The following is a 22,822-nucleotide window of genomic DNA, read 5'->3' as shown; positions in this document are numbered from 1 at the left end:
CACTCCCCCTCCCCCCTAAATCGGCCCCTGTGTTTAGTGATTGTTTCAAACCTGATGTTTCTGTAGTTTTGAAAGTGCTGTAGATTGATTGAAACGGTCGATTGATTCAGAAGTACGACGGACAAGACAGGCGTAGCAGCCTCCACTGATACAGACACCCAGTTACTATATTTCGCACCTGCATCACCAGTTGGGCAAGTGAAGAAAAGCCGGGCTGAAAATGAGTGACTGGCACTGGGGTCCAGGGACGCAGGCCAGCTGTATGCAGTTCCACCGGCTACGTGGATTGCTAAAATAAACATCAAACCAAACCGACCTGAAGTTTTGACGGTCTCAGAAGGGGCGGAAGTGGATGAGAATTGGAAGTTAAATACTTATCATGGCTCTTTTTACCTCCGTCCCCCACCTCACATGGGCATCATTTTTAACGAGTGGTTTTACAAGGTCAATTATGAACACCAAATATGTTTTTCATGATGTGATGAGTCCATAAGTCGGTTTTGTTTTCTCTTAACAATAGAACAATGTGAACAAATGTTTTACTTGTTAAATTTTGCAGGTGGTGGGGAAAGAAAAAGAAACCTCCTATGCAGGGAGGGATATAGAGTTTTCTCGAGGGGGGTTTTCAAAAATTTTCGAAAATTAGCTCGACTTTTTTTAGGTTGACCAAATTGATTTTCAGAGCTCTCTCAAAGCATTAAAAAGACCCTGTTTTGGCCCAGTTTTATGCGCCGCAGGCAAAATTTTGAAAAAAAAACAGGCCAAAGAAGGCGTTTTAGGCACTTTGGATAATTTTGACCAAAAAACTGCGTTTTTTCGGGCGCGCACTCCCCCCCCCCCCCTCCCCCAAAAAAATTAGTATACATTGGCACCGTAGACGCCTTTAGAAAAATTTTGGATATCTCATAATAGTACAAAGGGGGACTCTTTGGGTCGGCGGGGGGTCGAAACCTTGAAGAGGGAAACGGGCATAGAACAAAATAGAACAAGACTGCTCGTATCAAAGATGAAAAATTTAAATATAATAAAACAAAATGATTTTTTTTTAATTTAAGGTTTTTTGTGAAAACAATCCCCCAGCACTCCATATAAAGTACAAAGTGATAAACTTCCTTCAACCAATTTGGAACGATATCTAAGACGGATTAAATTTCCGCTTACGCGTAATAGCGCAAAATATATCACCCGTTAATTGTTCCAAAGTGTCAAGAATGGAAACCTTTAAACCCCCATAACGTTATGAAAAAAAACTCAGGTGAAATATTTTTTAAAATTGAAATTAAGCTCAAGACAACAAAATGTTTTGAATGATATATAAGAAATAACGTCAAAAACGGCTAGTTAAAACGTCGAAATTAGTCTGAAGAAAAAAACCACCCGAGCCCAATTATTCCGGTACTTTCTTTATGAAAGAAAGTCGGAACAATTACTTTCACGTTTCATGCGGAATTAATCTAGTTGAAGAATTCTTCTACACTTTTGTCCCGGCAAATTTCTCTCCTATAAACGATTCAATTTTTCATTAGTTTTTCTATTTAAATAACCTGCTTAATATCGTCTCATTCATGTTGATAAAATTTTGATAATATTTTGTTAATATTCAGAGCACACCGCTATCTTCAATTCGAAGGCTTTTTTGAAAAAGAAATAAGAAAAAACCAAATGATAGCCCAGATAATGAGTATTTTAGGAGTTAGAAGCCTTTTTGGGTTATTATTGTCTTCTTTTTTGTGAAGGATTTAAACTCAAGTGTGGAATCTAAGATGATAGATATTTCAAGCCAGAATGGAAACCTATGGTTTTGTTTAATTTTCATTTTTAATTTATCTAGTTGAGTTATTTTTTGTAGCTTTTATAGCTTTTACATACATACATACATACATACATACATACATACATACATACATACATACATACATACATACATACATACATACATACATACATACATACGTACATATATAGATGCATGCAAAATTGTTGTTAAAATGCCGTCTTTGCTCGTCGTTAATAATTTTTACTATTTTTCTGGCTGTTTTTGGCAGAATCCTCGACTCAAAACTGTATATACGTGTTGTTCTTAAGTTTTCCTAAGAAGAAAAAGTGTTCGCGTAAATACTATTGGATTTTGGTTAAATTCAGTCAGACAACGCAAAAAAATTAACCAACCATTGCCTGTGAAACAGTGTAAAAATGCAAAGCTCAATTGTGAATAACTCATGTATTAAATTCATTTTGACCTAACGATACGTGCAATTCTCAACATTATGCGGTGTATACAGGGGCGGATCTAGGATTTTCTCGAGGGGGGGGCGGATTTTCAAAAAGAAATCGAAAATTTTAACGACCTTTTTTTTGTCGATTAAAATTATTTTTTTTGAGCTCTCGCAAAGCACTGTTTTGCCCCTATTTTGGCAAAATTGTCTGCGCCGCAGGCAAATTTTTGAAAAAAAAACAGTCAAAAAAGGCGTTTTTAGGCCTTTTTTGGAAAATTTTGACCAAAAAATTGCGTTTTTTCGGCGCGCGCTCCCCCCTCAAAATTAGTAAATATTGGCGCCTAAGGCGCCTTTAGAAAAATTTTAGGGTCGGTTGGCCAAAAGTAGATTTGTTAAAAAGTACCAAAAGGGGGACCCTTTGGGTCGGCAGGGTGTCGAATCCCTGAAGGGAAAAAGCGTCCGCCCCCGCCCCCGCCCCCTAAATCCGCCCCTGGGTGTACATATATAGATCTGCAGTTTGTTATTGAACACGAAAAAACATGAGCACCTTTAGCCGAAGTATGTTCTATTGTGATCAAAGTGCGCCATTGCGTAGGTAACAGACGGAAAAAGTTTGCTTATTCTTTATCTCAAATCAAGAATAACACATCCAGAAGTGCAAGACGAAAAAATCTCTTCTCAAAGTAGAAATGCTCTAACTTTTTTTATGGTCTGGTCCATCGTTCAGATGCTCCAAAACTTGTCTTGAATTACCAAAATTGGCTATCACCAGCCTGTAAATTTTATGTTATCTAAGATTTAGATTTTTCTGAAAAATTTTTGTTTGTTAAACCATCATTTTTTCCATTTTTTTTAAAAAACGAAAATGAAGTTATCCATTTTTTTTAAATAAAAACAACAAAAATGAACTATTCACCAGGGTATGAAATTGCGCTTGGTTTAATTAATTCATTTTAGTTATAACAGTTTAAAAAAGTATTTATGTTTTTATGCCTAAAGTTTTTTCATCGTTCGATGGCTTAAACCCCCTTTTCGTGCAAATCTTAGTTATTAAGTTTCGAGTACTTTTAATATTTTCAGCTTTTCAGCGTAAGGAGATTGGCTGAAAATGTAACTTAGTGTGTGAGAGTTTATTTGAAACATCGTGTGACCCCATCTACTTTGTTTCTATTTAAGCTGAAACAAAAACTAAACCAAATATCCAGATTCAAGAATCATTATGAAAAAAAAATACTTACTTAGAAATTAAACTAATTTTTATATCGGCCGAGAGCAAGTGATCTGAACTGCTCTACATAAAAGTATCAATATCTGTCTTCATGGTACAACTATTGGCGCAATTTTTTGTGATTTTTTTTGGTAAAAACTTGTTTTTAAAATCTGTCATAACTACTCCTTGGAGTTTTCTTCAAGTTTGCATTAAAATATCCACTTAAAATTGATTCATAAAAAAATTGTAGTAATTGCATTAATTCCTACCGCGGTAACCCTTAAATTTCAATAAGATTCTGTTAAAACTTTCAGATTGCGGTAAGCAACTCCTCTTATTATTCTCAAAAATCACTGATGGATGCTTAAAATTTTAAATCAAAAATGTTTTAAAAAAATTGAGATTTTTAAATATATTTTTGATATATTATTTGGTGTTTTGTGAAGTTCATACTTAAATGCGACTTTAAGCGACTTATGGCACGACTTTGCACAGTTCCTGTTGTTTTTTTGCGAGACCCATAACTCTCCGTTGCGCGTTTCATGATCCGACTTAGCGTGACTTACGTTGCGACTGTGCGCTCATTAAACTTTGTGCGTAATTGAGGATTTTTGGTTGCACGATGTTTATTTCTTCAATAAATTTCGTTCGCGACATAAATCGCGTAAATTGAGCCGGTTAGTGTAATAAGAACAGTCTTCACGACTTATCGACACTGTTAAAGACCGATTTTCAATAAAAAAATATTTACGCTGATTATTGACATCCTTGCTGATTTGAGATTCAAGATTGGCTCCGTAATTCCCCTGAGGAATTTCCCAATTGATCTCGGCCATCATTGTTTCAGCATTCAAGCTGCATACCAATTGGATCGGGTCGGGTGGGTTAGTGCAGACAATGACATAATCTGACATCACAGTTATTCCACTGAACGAATCTTCAGCTTTCAACTGGAACTTGTATTTAATTCCCGGAGACAAGTCTGAAAATGTTTTGTAGTTAAACACTTGGGTAAAGAAGGGCATGTTTATAATAATTTTATTTTTATGCAATTTGCTTTATAGCCGGGGAAGGGGGGCTTGGAAGAACCTATGTATCAAGATACGTGATGGTTTTCAGTAGATTCAGCATGGCGTTAAGTTGTAATAACACCATATAAAACAAGTCATAGATCGAATTAGATCAAAGCTTGTAGTTTTTTGAAGTTTTTAGAAAAAAATCTCAATTTTTTGGTAAAAAATTATTTAAAAAACCTCAAATCTGTGCAAAAACTCTTGCCATTGGCTTACCAAGAACCAAAAACAAACATTATAATACGTTCATTTTAGAATTTTCACGTATTAAACTATGGATATTTTTCCCGACGTTTCACCTGTGTCAGTCCAAGGTTCGTCCAAGCCAGAGTAGAGGGGGTACGAAAAAGTTTTCACCCCGACATCGTCACGGTAAAGAATGTAGTCCAGTCCATATCCGGAATCTTGAGTGGCCAAATTCAATTCGATTGAAGTCTGGGTAGTTTGCTGTGATGTGGACAGACCAACATCATTGGGGCCTAAATAGGATGATCCTTTGTCTAAGACTTCATCAAAATCATATTTAATCAAAGTAGTCGCATAAACGATCGTCAGTCATCACAGAACCAAGTTTACTGCATAACTATTACTAAATCTTGATGGCCCGTACTTGCCCTGATACTTTTGATTATCCCGGACAAAAAGAATTCTTCTTCTGTTTTTATACTAGAAACAGAAATAGTTTGTTGGTGGACGACTAGCACAAAATGATATACGAAATTGGTTAGATAAAAAAAATTCAAAAATACAGAAATTTTGTTCCGCGATTTTTGTTGTCGATAATTTTTTGCTGTTTTTTTTTGCAGAAAATGAGACCTAATTAAGTCGGAAAAGCAAATGGTTAGAGCGGTAAGTGCAGAAGAAAAAATGTTGAAACCAAGCGGTGAAAATCTAGTTGAAGGTATGCTTCATGGAAAAACTCTTCCAATTTAGTCTGAAATCTGAAGAACGCAGAACAAACTTTCTTGTCACTCAGACCACTTTTTGTTTTTATTTTTTTAACAATCGGAATCACTACCAATAGGATTTAAAATGTCACTCTTAAATCCCTACGAGTTTTCCTTGTTTTCAAAATTGGCAAGAAAACGTTATTCGAGAACTTTTGGATCAATTATGATAATTTTATTACAACTGACCGCAATCAAAAAGCAATGAAATCATAAGAAACGGAAGAAACTAGTTTCTGCATAAATGGCTCAAAAATTCCGATAAACAGTCGTTTTTTGTATTTTTTCATTTTTTTGAGTTTTTCAATTTGCATTGTTTTTTTTTCTAGTTAATTTTTTTCTTAGTTTTCTAACTGAATACAAAAAAATAATACAAATTGAAAAACACTCAGAAAACCTTTTGATTGTTTTCGTCTCAAAAGAAACTGGCTTCGAATGCTTTACGTAGAAAACTAGAACGCTTTATTTTGTTTATATTTAAATCTCGGTTTTTCAATTTTAACCTAACTCAATCACCCTTCAAAATGATCATCGGAAATTGCGAAAAAAAAATTGATTTTTCTGAGAGCATTTTTGTTCCAACCATTGAAAATGGGGGGGGGGCGGACTTTGTACTCTGTGTTTATTTTAGTTTTTGTTCCAACCGTTTGGGAAATGGTGAGGAACTTTGTAATCGGGTGTGTTTTAGTTTTCTTCTTTTTGTTTTCCATGCAAAATTAGGTGCCAAAAATAATTATCGGAATGGGTCGAGTGATATATCAGATAAGAGCCCTGTCAATCATGATTCGAACGAAATTTAAAGTGTTCAAAAATTTAGCGGAAAAACTACACTAATTTGTAGAAAAAGGTTTTTGTATTTTTCTAAGACTGTGGTTGAAACATTCTACGCTATTTGCACATTAACCAGCTATCCTTGTTCTTCTTGTTTTTTTTCTGCATTTTCCACGCAAAATCAGGTACCACAAATAATCAACGGAATGGGTTGAGTGATATCTCATATTAAAGCACTTTCAGTAGTGAGTCAAACCACATTGTAAAATTTCCAAAAAAAAATTAGTGTCGAGAAAAATTATATTGAAATTTTTGATTTTTTGCCTAATTGAAAAAACGTTGGCAGAAAAATTGAAATGAAACTTTGAATTTTTTCAGTTTTTTTGTTTTTGGAGTCAATTTTCTTCAAAAACTGTTGTCCGGCTTGCATATATTACTATGATTGTCGAATATGCCAAATTATAGTTTTGTGTCAAATCCTTTTATCACATCACGCAGAAAAAGTTACACCAATTTGGATTAAAAAAAGTTGTTAGATTTCAAAAGTTTTTTTTAGAGTTTTGTTGACTTTTATTTTTTAGGTGGAACAATTAGATTTTCTTAGCACTCCCCAAACACTATAAGGACCCTGTTTCGACCAAAGTTTGCGCCGCAGGCAATTTTTTGAAAATAAAACAGTTTTGGGAAATTGTTGGAAACTTTGGCAAAAAACTGGTTTCTTTTTTGCTGCGCGCTCCTCTTTTAAATTATTATATATTGGCACCAAAGGCGACTTTAGAAACAAGTTTTGGGTTGATCGGCCAGCAACAGATATCCTAAAACAAAAGGATCTTTGATTGGTGAAAGGATCCAATTCCCTAAATCCACATTTGATCTAAAGTAAATTTTCAGGGAAAAAGGAAAAATGTTTTCTTCTTTTTGAAAGGTTTTTTTTGAGAAAAATTGCATAGAATAATTTGCTCAATTTTGTTGAAAAGGTAATCCAAAATGAAGTTTCAAATAAAATAAAATGACTGATTTCTATGTGTACCCAGATGTATTTTTTTTTGTTTTAATATCTGTGAACCTGCAGGAATATGATACAGGCGACTAAAACGTTATGTTCACTTATTTTGTTTTAAATCGTCTAGTGAGTACGAAGTTATGATATCTTGATTAGAGCCAGAGTAGATCTAGTTTCTCAGAAGTTTCTTGAGGAGCCGTTTTTTCAAGAAAAAATTTTAGAAATTGTCGATTTTTTGTTAGATCAAAAAAGAAATTTTGAGCTTTAATGAAATGCTCAAAAAACCCGATTCAGGCAAAAATTTTGCCCCTGAAACACAACTTTTGCAAAAATGAAAAATTTTTTGCAAGCAAAATTTTTATAGGGAGGTGATTCCAATTTTTTAAAATTCTACAAAGGTCGTCTCATTGAGAAGAAAAACTGCTCTGATTATTTTATTTCGTTTAGAAGGTTCCTTTCAGAGAACTTTAAGGAGGACTTTAATTTTTTGAAACAAAGTAGCACTGAAAACGAGATCCTTCAGAGTTTGACTTCCACAGACTTTGATAATTTAATTAGATTATATGAATAGATGATAATTTATCAACATATATACGTTTGTTGCTGGGTTCCATAACAACAAATGATTTTGTCAGATAATTTTGTTGACACATATTTGTCTCCGAATTTCAGCTACAAAAATCACGAACAAAAGATGTTTTAGTGGAACTCAACCACGGGCCAGCACACTTTTGCGCTCTGCTATAAAACCAAGCCTTGCGCCATATTGGCATCACTTTTGAAGCGTTGCTCAGAACGAAGGGTGGGGTTGGGTTGGGTGGATGGTTCTTTAATAATCACTCCAAGCCTTCATTCGGGAAGTCTGCATCCTCGCCATCTGAAGGATCTCGCTTTTAGTGCTAGTTTTTTACAGCTAAATTTAGCTGACCAGCCTAGAAATTCTCTGAAAGGAATCTCCTAAACGAAATGACAATTCAGACCATCGATCAGTTTAGAATTTTTTTAAAAACCTTGGAATCACGACCCTACAAAAACTTTGCATTTCAGCTAAGCCCAGAATTTGTTTTTTGATATAACACTAAACTTTTGAATTTTTTCCTATAAAACCGTCTCGACATGAAACTTTCGAGAAACTAAATCTATATCTGGTTCTAATCAGGATATCATAACATTGTAATCCATTCGAATCAAAAATTCAGTTTGGACTACGTTGACAACATTGGGCGTTTTCAGTTGACAACATTGGGCGTTTTCTTCTATGCAAATTTTTCAAAAAGAAGAAAAAAGTGTTTCCCCTGAAATTGGAAAATTTTACTTAAGATCAGGGGCAGATTTAGGGAATTTGACCCCCTCAACAACCAATAGCCGCCCTTTGGGATTATTTAATGACATCCAATTTGGGCCGATCAACCCTAAAATTTTTCTATTATATATATATATATATATATATATATAAATTTCTGAACTATTTTTTTTTCAAAAACTTGCCTGCTTCGCTAATGTTTGGCAAAATAGGGTTTTATAGTGTACTGAGACCATTTTGAAAATTTGGTTGACCTAAAAATGGTCGACTAAAATTTCGAAACTTTTTTTGAAAAAATGACACCAGCCCCCCCTTTTTTCGAGATAATCCTAGATCCGCCCCTGCTCTAGAAAAAGATAAATTATTTTTGTAGCAATTATGTAGAAATTGCTAACGATTCAATTTTCAATGGGGAAACTAGACCAATAGCAATTGTCCATACACTAAGTGAATAAAATGGCATAACAATCAGTTTTCTAGTTTGAAGTTGTATGAAAATTATTTTTCTTGCATAGAGGGCAACCCGGTCATTTGTCCTTTTTTGCTTTCATGCTATTTCAATAGTATAAGCAACTAACGTGTTCGGATCGTGTTTGAGATAGCGTATTCACTCCTTTGTTCCACTGGTTCCGTTTTTGGGCAAATGTGGGCTTGTGTTATGACGAAAGTTAAGTTGGTGAAACTAACGTTGACAGGCACCTGGGTTCCTACAGAAAGTTTGAAGGGATTGTCTAAAACAACGAAGGAGGAATTTGATAGTATCCAGGCACTTGAAAAGAAATATTGGTTTTTGTTAAAAAGATAGATCTACCAACAATACATTTATTCATTAGAAGCATTTACGAATGAATACACACCCATATAAAAAACAGCAGATTAGCATTCTCGTCAAAATTTTGATGATTTGACTTGCTTAATAATCTCCCCTTTCTTGAAACTTGAAAAGAGAAGAGACTGTTAAATAGATCGGTTTAACTTTTTAACAAAAAATGATTATATATACTCCTCAAAAAATGTGGAATCTTCGAACATTAAGTAAACTTGTTCTTCTTTTAGAATTAGTTTAGTTTTTGCAACAAAGGGGGGATTCGTTACTAGGTGCAAATAACCATTATTTTAACCGATGAATTAGTTTGTTATAGGGAAGGCAGTTCGTTATTAGCTACCAAAGGGGGAAAGGATAGTTAAAGAGATCCATTCTAAAAAGTATACTCTCATAGCTCAAAAAGTATAAGGTTCTCAAAAAGCTTTCCACCGCTCTTTTTTTAGTTTTCATCGATCAAAATTGTAATTTTAATTGACAATGCTAAAACCAATATGAAACTCCATGAAATAATATAAACAAGGGAGGATCTGCTATTTTTTGACTTTCCCAAATACTAAATGAGCCTTTATTGCTGAACAGTTTTGTTATGCATGCAGTTTTTTGGAGAAAATAAACCCAAAAAACTTAATAGTACGGCAGTATTTGGAGGTATTGACATCCAACAATTGCATCCAAAAGAGGTCACAAAAAATAGTGCAGAAAACAAAAAATGATTATTCTTTTACCATGTAGAAAAAGAAGACAATTCCTACCTTTTGATATATTGGCATTCTCAAAACTAGTTTCACTAATTTCAACACATACGATAAGCTCCCGAAAATTTTTAAAAACCGTTGGTTTATTTTAAAATCAATTGAATTAACTGTATGTTTCATTGAACCAGTAAACTTGATGGTAATTTGATGCAAAAAAATTAACACAAAACTTTTTAGGGTGATACTTCTAAATCACAATTAGCATACACAGGAGGGATCTGAGACCTTTGCGGAAGACTTGAATTTCAAGCAACTACAGAGATCTCCCAAAACAACAAGCGATCCTATTTTGAGAAACAGTTTTGCTTTATTGCAACTTTTTGGGGCAGTTCGATTTAGAAGAAAAAAAACTAACAAAAACAAGAACAATAGAATAAAAAATGTGTTAAAAATTTAAGAAGGAGGCTTTCAACTTCAATTTCATCAAAGACAGAGGCGGATCTAGAATCTTCACGAAAAATTGACGACCTTTATTTTTTTAGGTCGACCAAACTGATTTAGGTCGGCCGCAGGCAAACTTCTGAAAAAAAACATGTCAAACATGCCTCGTTTTTGGCACTTTCTGAAAAACTTTGACAAAAAAAATCGCGTTTTTTTGGCGCGCGCTCCCCTTTTACCCTCTAAAGTTTTAGGGTCGGTCGGCCAAAATGGATTTCTTAGAAAGTATGAGTATCAAAGGGGTCCCCCTTTGATACTCATACTTTCTAAGAAATCCATTTTTGGCCGACTTAAAGGGTCCCCTTTTTTCTTGCGTTAAGTTTGGATGCAAAAAACTACTGATTAGAGAAATCAATTAAACTGTAGGATTTTGTTATTGTACAAGATTGCAGTTTACAGTGATAAAATCTAATTTGGATTCAATCTCAGCCAAAGTATTATCAAAGATCAAGCTCTACAAAAACAGTGTTCAAACAAACCATAATAGTTGACAGTATCAAAATCAAGAGGTTCTTTCATAAGCAAGAAGCATAGAAAAAAATCTTAAGTATGGAGAACTGAAAAGCGTATTGAATGGAAAATTTTTTGGATAAGAAACGGATACCTGTTCAAATGTGACCAAAAAGTGTTGGTCAAGATTAGAGCTGCGAGGTTTGGTCGAGATCAAGACTGCTCGTATATCAGGGCAAAGCCCTGAATGTTCCGACTGTCGTTAATTCATATCGCGAATAGTTTTTGAGAAAATAAAATATTGAAAACCTATAAATTGGGGATATTAGTTGGTCACGTGAGAGATAGTTGAACGTTATAATTTCTCTGAATGAAACAGCTTCAAGCCTACTTTTTTCGCCTACCTTTTGTTTGCTACAATTGGTCACGTCTAAAAGTGAAACATTTATTCGAATTTTAGCTCAGGACAACAATACTTTTTGAATGATATAAAAAAATTCCGTCAAAAATGGCTAGTTAAAAAGTCGAAATTTGTTTGAAGAAAAAAAAACCTACCCCGAGCACAATTATTCCGCTACTTTCGTTACGAAAGTCGGAACAAAAATGAATTTAGACAAGACTGCTCGTATCAGGGCGAAAGCCTGAATGTTCCGACTGCCTTTTAAGGTTTATGGAGCAGTAGTAACATTATAAAATTAAACGAAATAAAAAAAAATGAATTTTTTCATTCTAAAAGTTGAATTTTTTAAATGAAAATTATCCCCCCACACGCCATATAAAGTAAATAAGGATAGATTTTGCTCCTTCTAACAAATCAATTATGGCAAATAAGCTTCTTTCAACCAATTTGGAACGATTTCTAAGACGGAATAATTCCCCGCCTACGCGTTAATAGCGCGAAATATATCGCGCGTTAATTGTCCCAAATTGGCAAAAATGGCAATATGTAAACCCCCGTTACTTTACGAAAAAACATCACAGGTAAAATATTTTTTCAAATTTGAACTAAGGACAACAATAACTTTTGAATGATATGAAAATATTCCGTCAAAAATGGCTAGTTAAAAAGTCGAAATTTATCTGAAGAAAAAAAACCCACCCCGAGCACAAATATTCCATTACTTTCGTATCGAAAGTCGGAACAATAATTGTAAGTGCAGCAAATACTTCTAACTAATTAAAAACATCCAACAAATCGGATATTACATTTGTTAATACTCGGAATATCGTCTATTGTAAATCATAAAACTCAACCGGGCTTTCATAAGACTAAAATGGTATAACAAAAGAAATATGGAAATGAATTGAAAACCTCAAACTTACTCCTAATTTATTAAAAGCAAAGCCTTTTTTTGAAAATAACATTCTAGTTTCATAGTTTATTATGGCAAATATCGATATCTTTCTTTTCATTCATTTAAATTTCTATGAGCTGCTATGCGAGGGAAAAAATCAACTTAGAGCTATTCGGATGAGAAATTTGATTAAAAGCAAAAACAGTATAAAACCTTTTGAAGAAAAATATTTTGTTGGCCGTTTTAAGGGCGCAAAATAACGATAGTTTTTGTTTTCAGAAGTTGTACTTGCTTCATAAACAAAACTAAAATAATTACGCACCATCGAAGTAGTCGAAATATTTATCAAGCTCAAGCAATCCTATGTAATAGCCACTCGCAAGGGATGCAGGAATCCTGGTGTGCACAACGAGCGCAAGGGTTTCATTCAACATAGTGGTCCTCAGATCATAAGCAGGAGCAGGATCTAAAATGAAGTCATCATGACCTAACCTCAAAATCAGAAAATTTTTAAATTCAAGAAAGAACCACGGGTCGAGGTCTGCAACTAAAGATCAGACCGGCGCCACCCAAGTTTAATAATTCCGGACCGGCATAACTTCAAAATTTTAACAATCACATACAGGCTTGACCAAAAAAAATCGTGACCAAAAAACTGGGACAACCGAAGATAATAGCGCGAACAGCACGACCAAAAATTTTCAATTACAGAAAAAAAACTGGCACGACCCAGTCGTTTTTAAGTCGCATGAAGGTCTTTTCTTTGGGCGCTCCGCCAAAGTATATCCATAAATCGCACCGCCATGGTCTTTTCTTAAACCACCCCGCGCCTAATTGAGAGTTAGCGGCTTTAGAATCCATCTTTCAATAATTGTTGTGTGGTTCCACGTAACCATCAGATACCATCATCGCATGTCCCGCTACCCCGTCCATTTTTTTTATCAGACAACCTCCCATTTTTGTCGGCACAGGAAAAAATGGGCTCCCATGCATCCGGGAAAAAAATAGCGCGCACCAGCCCTCCTGGTACACAAGCTAGCCAAGTAAGTGCTAGCCTAAAATCAGGTTGGGAAACGTAGGGCTTAACATTGTTCATACATGACAGCTAAATTGAGTAGTTTGCAGTAAAAATTCTTCAAACTTTTATGATGGTCCCGTCATCACTTTCGCTTTCTTGCGCAAATAAGTTATCGTATGGTTGTTTAACTGACCACAATTATCTTTGCGTAAAAGTTTCGAAATCAGATTTTGCTACAGTCCCTCTGACGTGTTTTTTTTGCAGTAAAAATATTGTTTAACGCGACTATTATAAAACTTTAGTGCGATTAAAGAATCCCCTTGCGCGTAGATAAGACAATGCGCTAATAACGAAAATTGTTTGTGCGATTTAGACAATACTTTAGTTCGAAAGTGTTTTTAGTGTGTCTGTAAAAATGGCGCGACTAAACTGAGACAACGGTTTAACTAAGGTAAGCCTTTGACAATTTTCATATAAGTTTTTGGCGCGACTTGAACGCAGTTTTGACTTGACCAAAACTAAGTTGTTGGCGCAACTAAAATAACAAATTGGCAAGAACTATATAAAATTCGGGTGCGATACTCCCTTGGTGCAACTTATAAAAAGACTTTGTGCTACGTTCGTTGCCAATTTTGAAAAAAAACCTGAGGACACGACTTGAAAGACTTTTGCAGGACGAAGATAGGACGTCGATGCAGGTAAGGTAAGCTTATGGAGCAAGTACCATAAGACTTTCGCGTGAGATTAGGATAGAACATCACTACGAGGCCAAACTGTGCACTGTATAGGCGCACAGTTTTGTGTTTGTAGGTTCTTGGATTCCACAGACCAATTTTTAAACATGTTCCAAAATGTAAGTGGATTCCGCGTACATATACTTTTAACGTAAATCTTGTCGGCAGAATTGTTTTGTTGCGGATTCCGCAAAAAAACAAATATAGCTTGTTGTTCTGGATTCTGCAAATTGTAGAAAGAATCCGCAAAAAATAAGTGGAATCCGCAAATGTAAGTAGAATCCGCAAACAAAATGCGGATTCCACTTACAATTTCGGACTCCACTTACAATTTGCGGGCTCCACTGGCAATTTGCGGATTCCACTTACAGTTGCGGATTCCACAACAGCTCAATGTAACTATACACATGTATTATTAATTTTTTTGTGTATTCCACAAACTGTTCTGGAATCCGCAAACACAGTTGCGGATTCCGCAAATTCGCCTATTTTTGGAGCGATTTTGAGCGGCACAATGTTATAGGTATTTGTTTGTGGAATTAAAAACAGCAACGAAGATCAAAGAAAAGTAGCAAAGTTGCGGATTCTGCGACTAATCGGATTTTGAGATAGCGTATTCACTCCTTTGTTCCACTGGTTCCGTTTTTGGGCAAATGTGGGCTTGTGTTATGACGAAAGTTAAGTTGGTGAAACTAACGTTGACAGCCACCTGGGTTCCCGTAGAAAGTTTGGAGGGATTGTCTAAAATAACGAAGGAGGAATTTGATAGTATCCAGGCACTTGAAAAGAAATTTTGGTTTTTGTTAAAAAGATAGATCTACCAACAATACATTTATTCATTAGAAGCATTTACGAATGAATACACACCCATATAAAAAACAGCAGATTAGCATTCTCGTCAAAATTTTGATGATTTGACTTGCTTAATAATCTCCCCTTTCTTGAAACTTGAAAAGAGAAGAGACTGTTAAATAGATCGGTTTAACTTTTTAACAAAAAATGATTATTTATACTCGTCAAAAAATGTGGAATTTTCGAACATTAAGTAAACTTGTTCTTCTTTTAGAATTAGTTTAGTTTTTGCAACAAAGGGGGGATTCGTTACTGGGTACAAATAACCATTATTTTAACCGATGAATTAGTTTGTTATAGGGAAGGCAGTTCGTTATTAGCTACCAAAGGGGGAAAAGATAGTTAAAGAGATCCATTCTAAAAAGTATACTCTCATAGCTCAAAAAGTATAAGGTTCTCAAAAAGCTTTCCACCGCTCTTTTTTTTAGTTTTCATCGACCAAAATTGTAATTTTAATTGACAATGCTAAAACCAATATGAAACTCCATGAAATAATATAAACAAGGGAGGATCTGCTATTTTTTGACTTTCCCAAATACTAAATGAGCCTTTTTTGCTGAACAATTTTGTTATGCATGCAGTTTTTTGGAGAAAACAAAACCCAAAAAAATTAATAGTACGGCAGTATTTGGAGGTATTGACATCCAACAATTGCATCCAAAAGAGATCACAAAAAATAGAGCTGAAAACAAAAAATGATTATTCTTTTACCATGTAGAAAAAGAAGACAATTTTTCAAATTGTAGAAAGAATCCGCAAAAAATAAGTGGAATCCGCAAATGTAAGTAGAATCCGCAAACAAAATGCGGATTCCACTTACAATTTCGGACGCCACTTACAATTTGCGGGTTCCACTGGCAATTTGCGGATTCCACTTACAGTTGCGGATTCCACAACAGCTCAATGTAACTATACACATGTATTATTAATTTTTTTGTGTATTCCACAAACTGTTCTGGAATCCGCAAACACTGTTGCGGATTCCGCAAATTCGCCTATTTTTGGAGCGATTTTGAGCGGCACAATGTTATAGGTATTTGTTTGTGGAATTAAAAACAGCAACGAAGATCAAAGAAAAGTAGCAAAGTTGCGGATTCTGCGACTAATCGGATTTTGAGATAGCGTATTCACTCCTTTGTTCCACTGGTTCCGTTTTTGGGCAAATGTGGGCTTGTGTTATGACGAAAGTTAAGTTGGTGAAACTAACGTTGACAGCCACCTGGGTTCCCGTAGAAAGTTTGGAGGGATTGTCTAAAATAACGAAGGAGGAATTTGATAGTATCCAGGCACTTGAAAAGAAATATTGGTTTTTGCTAAAAAGATAGATCTACCAACAATACATTTATTCATTAGAAGCATTTACGAATGAATACACACCCATATAAAAAAACAGCAGATTAGCATTCTCGTCAAAATTTTGATGATTTGACTTGCTTAATAATCTCCCCTTTCTTGAAACTTGAAAAGAGAAGAGACTGTTAAATAGATCGGTTTAACTTTTTAACAAAAAATGATTATATATACTCGTCAAAAAATGTGGAATTTTCGAACATTAAGTAAACTTGTTCTTCTTTTAGAATTAGTTTAGTTTTTGCAACAAAGGGGGGATTCGTTACTGGGTACAAATAACCATTATTTTAACCGATGAATTAGTTTGTTATAGGGAAGGCAGTTCGTTATTAGCTACCAAAGGGGGAAAAGATAGTTAAAGAGATCCAATCTAAAAAGTATACTCTCATAGCTCAAAAAGTATAAGGTTCTCAAAAAGCTTTCCACCGCTCTTTTTTTTTAGTTTTCATCGACCAAAATTGTAATTTTAATTGACAATGCTAAAACCAATATGAAACTCCATGAAATAATATAAACAAGGGAGGATCTGCTATTTTTTGACTTTCCCAAATACTAAATGAGCCTTTTTTGCTGAACAATTTTGTTATGCATGCAGTTTTTTGGAGAAAATAAACCCAAAAAACTTAATAGTACGGCAGTATTTGGAGGTATTGACATCCAACAATTGCATCCAAAAGAGATCACAAAAAATAGAGCTGAAAACAAAAAATGATTATTCTTTTACCATGTAGAAAAAGAAGACAATTCCTACCTTTTGATATATTGGCATTCTCAAAACTAGTTTCACTAACTTCAACACATACGATAAGCTCCCGAAAATTTTTAAAAACCGTTGGTTTATTTTAAAATCAATTGAATTAACTGTATTTTTCATTGAACCAGTAAACTTGATGGTAACTTGATGCAAAAAAATAAACAAAAAAATTTTTAGGGTGATACTTCTAAATCACAATTAGCATACACAGGAGGGATCTGAGACCTTTGCGGAAGACTTGAATTTCAAGCAACTACAGAGATCTCCCAAAACAACAAACGATCCTATTTTGAGAAACAGTTTTGCTTTATTGCAATTTTTTGGGGCAGTTCGATTTAGAAGAAAAAAAACTAACAAAAACAAGAACAATAGAATAAAAAGTGTGTTAAAAATTTAAGAAGGAGGCTTTCAACTTCAATTTCATCAAAGACAGAGGCGGATCTAGAATCTTCACGAAAAATTGACGACCTTTATTTTTTTAGGTCGACCAAACTGATTTAGGTCGGCCGCAGGCAAAGTTCTGAAAAAAAACATGTCAAACAAGCCTCGTTTTTGGCACTTTCTGAAAAACGATGACAAAAAATCGCGTTTTTTTGGCGCGCGCTCCCCTTTTACCCTCTAAAGTTTTAGAGTCGGTCGGCCAAAATGGATTTCTTAGAAAGTATGAGTATCAAAGGGGTCCCCCTTTGATACTCATACTTTCTAAGAAATCCATTTTTGGCCGACTTAAAGGGTCCCCTTTTTCTTGCGTTAAGTTTTGGATGCAAAAAAACTACTGATTAGAGAAATCAATTAAACTGTAGGATTTTGTTATTGTACAAGATTGCATTTTACAGTGATAAAATCTAATTTGGATTCAATCTCAGCCAAAGTATTATCAAAGATCAAGCTCTACAAAAACAGTGTTCAAACAAACCATAATAGTTGACAGTATCAAAATGAAGAGGTTCTTTCATAAGCAAGAAGCACAGAAAAAAATCTTAAGTATGGAGAACTGAAAAGCGTATTGAATGGAAAATTTTTTGGATAAGAAACGGATACCTGTTCAAATGTGACCAAAAAGTGTTGGTCGAGATTAGAGCTGCGAGGTTTGGTCGAGATCAAGACTGGTCGTATATCAGGGCAAAGCCCTGAATGTTCCGACTGTCGTTAATTCATATCGCGAATAGTTTTTGAGAAAATAAAATATTGAAAACCTATAAATTGGGGATATTAGTTGGTCACGTGAGAGATAGTTGAACGTTATAATTTCTCTGAATGAAACAGCTTCAAGCCTACTTTTTTCGCCTACCTTTTGTTTGCTACAATTGGGCACGTCTAAAAGTGAAACATTTATTTGAATTTTAGCTCAGGACAACAATACTTTTTGAATGATATAAAAAAATTCCGTCAAAAATGGCTAGTTAAAAAGTCGAAATTTGTTTGAAGAAAAAAAAACCTACCCCGAGCACAATTATTCCGCTACTTTCGTTACGAAAGTCGGAACAAAAATGAATTTAGACAAGACTGCTCGTATCAGGGCGAAACCCTGAATGTTCCGACTGCCTTTTAAGGTTTATGGAGCAGTAGTAACATTATAAAATTAAACGAAATAAAACAAAATGAATTTTTTTCTTCTAAAAGTTGAATTTTTTAAATGAAAATTATCCCCCCACACGCCATATAAAGTAGATAAGGATAGATTTTGCTCCTTCTAACAAATCAATTATGGCAAATAAGCTTCTTTCAACCAATTTGGAACGATTTCTAAGACGGAATAATTCTCCGCCTACGCGTTAATAGCGCGAAACATATCGCGCGTTAATTGTCCCAAAGTGGCAAAAATGGCAATATGTAAACCCCCGTAACTTTACGAAAAAACATCACAGGTAAAACATTTTTTCAAATTTGAACTCAAGACAACAATAGCTTTCGAATGATATGAAAATATTCCGTCAAAAATGGCTAGTTAAAAATTCGAAATTTATCTGAAGAAAAAAACCCACCCCGAGCACAAATATTCCATTACTTTCGTATCGAAAGTCGGAACAATAATTGTAAGTGCAGCAAATACTTCTAATTAATTAAAAACATCCAACAAATCGGATATTACATTTGTTAATACTCGGAATATTGTCAATTGTAAATCATAAAACTCAACCGGGCTTTCATAAGACTAAAATGGTATAACAAAAGAAAAATGGAAATGAATTGAAAACCTCAAACTTACTCCTAATTTATTAAAAGCAAAGCCTTTTTTTGAAAATAATATTCTAGTTTCATAGTTTATTATGGCAAATATCGATATCTTTCTTTTCATTCATTTAAATTTCTATGAGCTGCTATACGAGGGATGAGAGCTATTCGGATGAGAGCTGAATGAGAGCTATTCGGATGAGAAATTTGATTAAAAGCAAAAACAGTATAAAACCTTTTGAAGAAAAATATTTTGTTGGCCGTTTTAAGGGCGCAAAATAACGATAGTTTTTGTTTTCAGAAGTTGTACTTGCTTCATAAACAAAACTAAAATAATTACGCACCTTCGAAGAAGTCGAAATATTTATCAAGCTCAAGCAATCCTATGTAATAGCTACTCGCAAGGGATGCAGGAATCCTGGTGTGCACAACGAGCGCAAGGGTTTCATTCAACATAGTGGTCCTCAGATCATAAGCAGGAGCAGGATCTAAAATGAAGTCATCATGACCTAACCTCAAAATCAGAAAATTTTTAAATTCAAGAAAGAACCACGGGTCGAGGTCTGCAACTAAAGATCAGACCGGCGCCACCCAAGTTTAATAATTCCTGACCGGCATAACTTCAAAATTTTAACAATCACATACAGGCTTGACCAAAAAAAATCGTGACCAAAAAACTGGGACAACCGAAGATAATAGCGCGAACAGCACGACCAAAAATTTTCAATTACAGAAAAAAAACTGGCACGACCCAGTCTTTTTAAAGTCGCATGAAATTCTTTTCTTATGTCGCTCCGCCAAAGTATATCCATAAATTGCACTGCCATGGTCTTTTCTTAAACCAGCCCGCTGCTCAATTTAAAAAAAGTTAGCGGCTAATTGAGAGTTAGCGGCTTTGGAATCCATCTATCAATAATTGTTGTGTGGTTTCACGTAACCATCAGATACCATCATCGCATGTCCCACTACCCCGTCCATTTTTTTATCAGACAATCTCCCATTTTGTCGGCACAGGAAAAATGGGCTCCCATGCATCCGGGAAAAAAATAGCGCGCACCAGCCCTCCTGGTACGCAAGCTAGCCAAGTAAGTGCTAGCCTAAAATCAGGTTGGGAAACGTAAGAGAATTGCCTGCAGCTTTAAGCAGCGGGTATTTAGTACAACACTTGGTTCCTCTAAGTTGGCCGACGAAGTTTTCAGTACAATTTTTTCGTTTAGTGAAAAGTTTGCCGAAGGCGGAGCTTTATCCCCATTTGACCTCGGATCCTGTCAATCTAAAAAGACACGCGTAACCATTTTCTGCTCGTAAAACGGTGCGCAACTTTTCGGTCTTGGTTTTCCGACAGAATTTTTGTCATAAAAAAGGTAAAGCCTTGTACTGTAGTATGTAAATGCTCGATGTCATGTTGGCTGCCCGTACCCGGGGGAATTTCTGTGCAAGATCTGAAATTCTTTTTTCCCTCATCAGTTGATTTTCAGATCTGAAAATTTTTGTTTTAGAATGTGAATATATAGAAGCATGTGTTTCATAACCCCACAAAGAATTTTAGGCCTTTTTTGGGCTTAACATTGTTCATACATGACAGCTAAATTGAGTAGTTTGCAGTAAAAATTCTTCAAACTTTTATGATGGTCCCGTCATCACTTTCGCTTTCTTGCGCAAATAAGTTATCGTATGGTTGTTTAACTGACCACAATTATCTTTGCGTAAAAGTTTCGAAATCAGATTTTGATACAGTCCCTCTGACGTGTTTTTTTTTGCAGTAAAAATATTGTTTAACGCGACTATTATAAAACTTTAGTGCGATTAAAGAATCCCCTTGCGCGTAGATAAGACAATGCGCTAATAACGAAAATTGTTTGTGCGATTTAGACAATACTTTAGTTCGAAAGTGTTTTTAGTGTGTCTGTAAAAATGGCGCGACTAAACTGAGACAACGGTTTAACTAAGGTAAGCCTTTGACAATTTTCATATAAGTTTTTGGCGCGACTTGAACGCAGTTTTGACTTGACCAAAACTAAGTTGTTGGCGCAACTAAAATAACAAATTGGCAAGAACTATATAAAATTCTGGTGCGATACTCCCTTGGTGCAACTTATAAAAAGACTTTGTGCTACGTTCGTTGCCAATTTTGAAAAAAAACCTGAGGACACGACTTGAAAGACTTTTGCAGGACGAAGATAGGACGTCGATGCAGGTAAGGTAAGCTTATGGAGCAAGTACCATAAGACTTTCGCTTGAGATTAGGATAGAACATCACTACGAGGCCAAACTGTGCACTGTATAGGCGCACAATTTTGTGTTTGTAGGTTCTTGGATTCCACAGACCAATTTTTAAACATGTTCCAAAATGTAAGTGGATTCCGCGTACATATACTTTTAACGTAAATCTTGTCGGCAGAATTGTTTTGTTGCGGATTCCGCAAAAAAAACAATTATAGCTTGTTGTTCTGGATTCTGCAAATTGTAGAAAGAATCCGCAAAAAATAAGTGGAATCCGCAAATGTAAGTAGAATCCGCAAACAAAATGCGGATTCCACTTACAATTTCGGACGCCACTTACAATTTGCGGGTTCCACTGGCAATTTGCGGATTCCACTTACAGTTGCGGATTCCACAACAGCTCAATGTAACTATACACATGTATTATTAATTTTTTTGTGTATTCCACAAACTGTTCTGGAATCCGCAAACACAGTTGCGGATTCCGCAAATTCGCCTATTTTTGGAGCGATTTTGAGCGGCACAATGTTATAGGTATTTGTTTGTGGAATTAAAAACAGCAACGAAGATCAAAGAAAAGTAGCAAAGTTGCGGATTCTGCGACTAATCGGATTTTGCCTGTTGCGGAATCCGTTTACAATGCACAGAATGCACAGTTTGGCTCGCAATGGTTTGCGCCAAAAAGTAGTTTTTTGGCACAATTAGGATGAGACGTAAGCGCAACTAAAGAAGGACCTTGAGCTTATATAGTCTTCCTTTTGTCAAAAAACAAAAGAAAAGGCTTCGGTGGGACTAAGATCGGCCTTTGGTGCGACTAAGAAAACACGGTATCCCTACTGAAATAGGTAGGATGTTGAAGCGACTGGGATAAAACAGTAGCGCTACCAAAATGATACTTGGGCGCGACTAAATAGGTTTTTTTTGTGACTAAGATAGACTTTGACACGACTAAAGTAAGATTTTGACGTGATCAAGAGAAGACGTAGATTTGAAGAAAATAAGCCTTTGGCGCTACTAAAAAGCGTTTTCGGTTCGACTAAAATACGATTTTGCTGCGACTAAAAAAAGTTTTTGGTGTAGCTAAGAGATAAATTGGACGTGACTAATACAGATGCTTGAAACGACTAGCATATGACGTTGGCGCGACTTTTAAAAAAGTTTTTAGTGGGATTAAGACAAATTTTTTTTGAGGCGGTTTTAATAGGCCTTTGCCAAGACAAAAACCTTTTTTTTGGCACACCGCTAAGATATATCGTTGGCGCGACTGAAAAAAACTTTTGGAGTGACTAAGATAACTTTTTAGTGCCAGTCTGGTAATAAACGAAGACAAGACAAGAAGAGACAATTTCAGTCTGAAAACGTTGCGCAGTTTGACTTTTAGTTTTGTGCGGTTTGACTCGGGTTGTCAGGAAAATGATCAATATTGATC

General features: G+C 35.2%; 2 protein-coding genes across 4 annotated transcripts in view; one reads left to right on the top strand and one right to left on the bottom strand.

Annotated features, from left to right (window-relative positions):
• Window positions 1-22,822, top strand: part of LOC134849099 (coiled-coil domain-containing protein 181-like) — a 479,610-nt gene that overhangs the window by 287,393 nt on the left and 169,395 nt on the right. The window lies entirely within an intron of this gene.
• LOC134848059 (uncharacterized) overlaps window positions 1-22,822 on the bottom strand; it is a 59,466-nt gene that overhangs the window by 19,205 nt on the left and 17,439 nt on the right. Inside the window, exons 4-9 of the mRNA XM_063865431.1 lie at window positions 19,515-19,658; window positions 12,610-12,774; window positions 9,102-9,254; window positions 4,799-4,978; window positions 4,178-4,408; window positions 52-289 (exon numbers count right to left, since the gene is read on the bottom strand). Coding sequence (XP_063721501.1) covers window positions 52-289; window positions 4,178-4,408; window positions 4,799-4,978; window positions 9,102-9,254; window positions 12,610-12,774; window positions 19,515-19,658 — 1,111 coding nt within the window. The remainder of the gene's footprint in view (window positions 1-51; window positions 290-4,177; window positions 4,409-4,798; window positions 4,979-9,101; window positions 9,255-12,609; window positions 12,775-19,514; window positions 19,659-22,822) is intronic.

The sequence above is a fragment of the Symsagittifera roscoffensis genome, chromosome 1, assembly GCF_963678635.1.
Source record: "Symsagittifera roscoffensis chromosome 1, txSymRosc1.1, whole genome shotgun sequence".
NCBI classification, from domain to species: Eukaryota; Metazoa; Xenacoelomorpha; order Acoela; family Convolutidae; genus Symsagittifera; species Symsagittifera roscoffensis.
The sequence above is the reverse complement of the archived record's forward strand: the minus strand, read 5'-3'. Positions and strand labels throughout refer to the sequence as shown.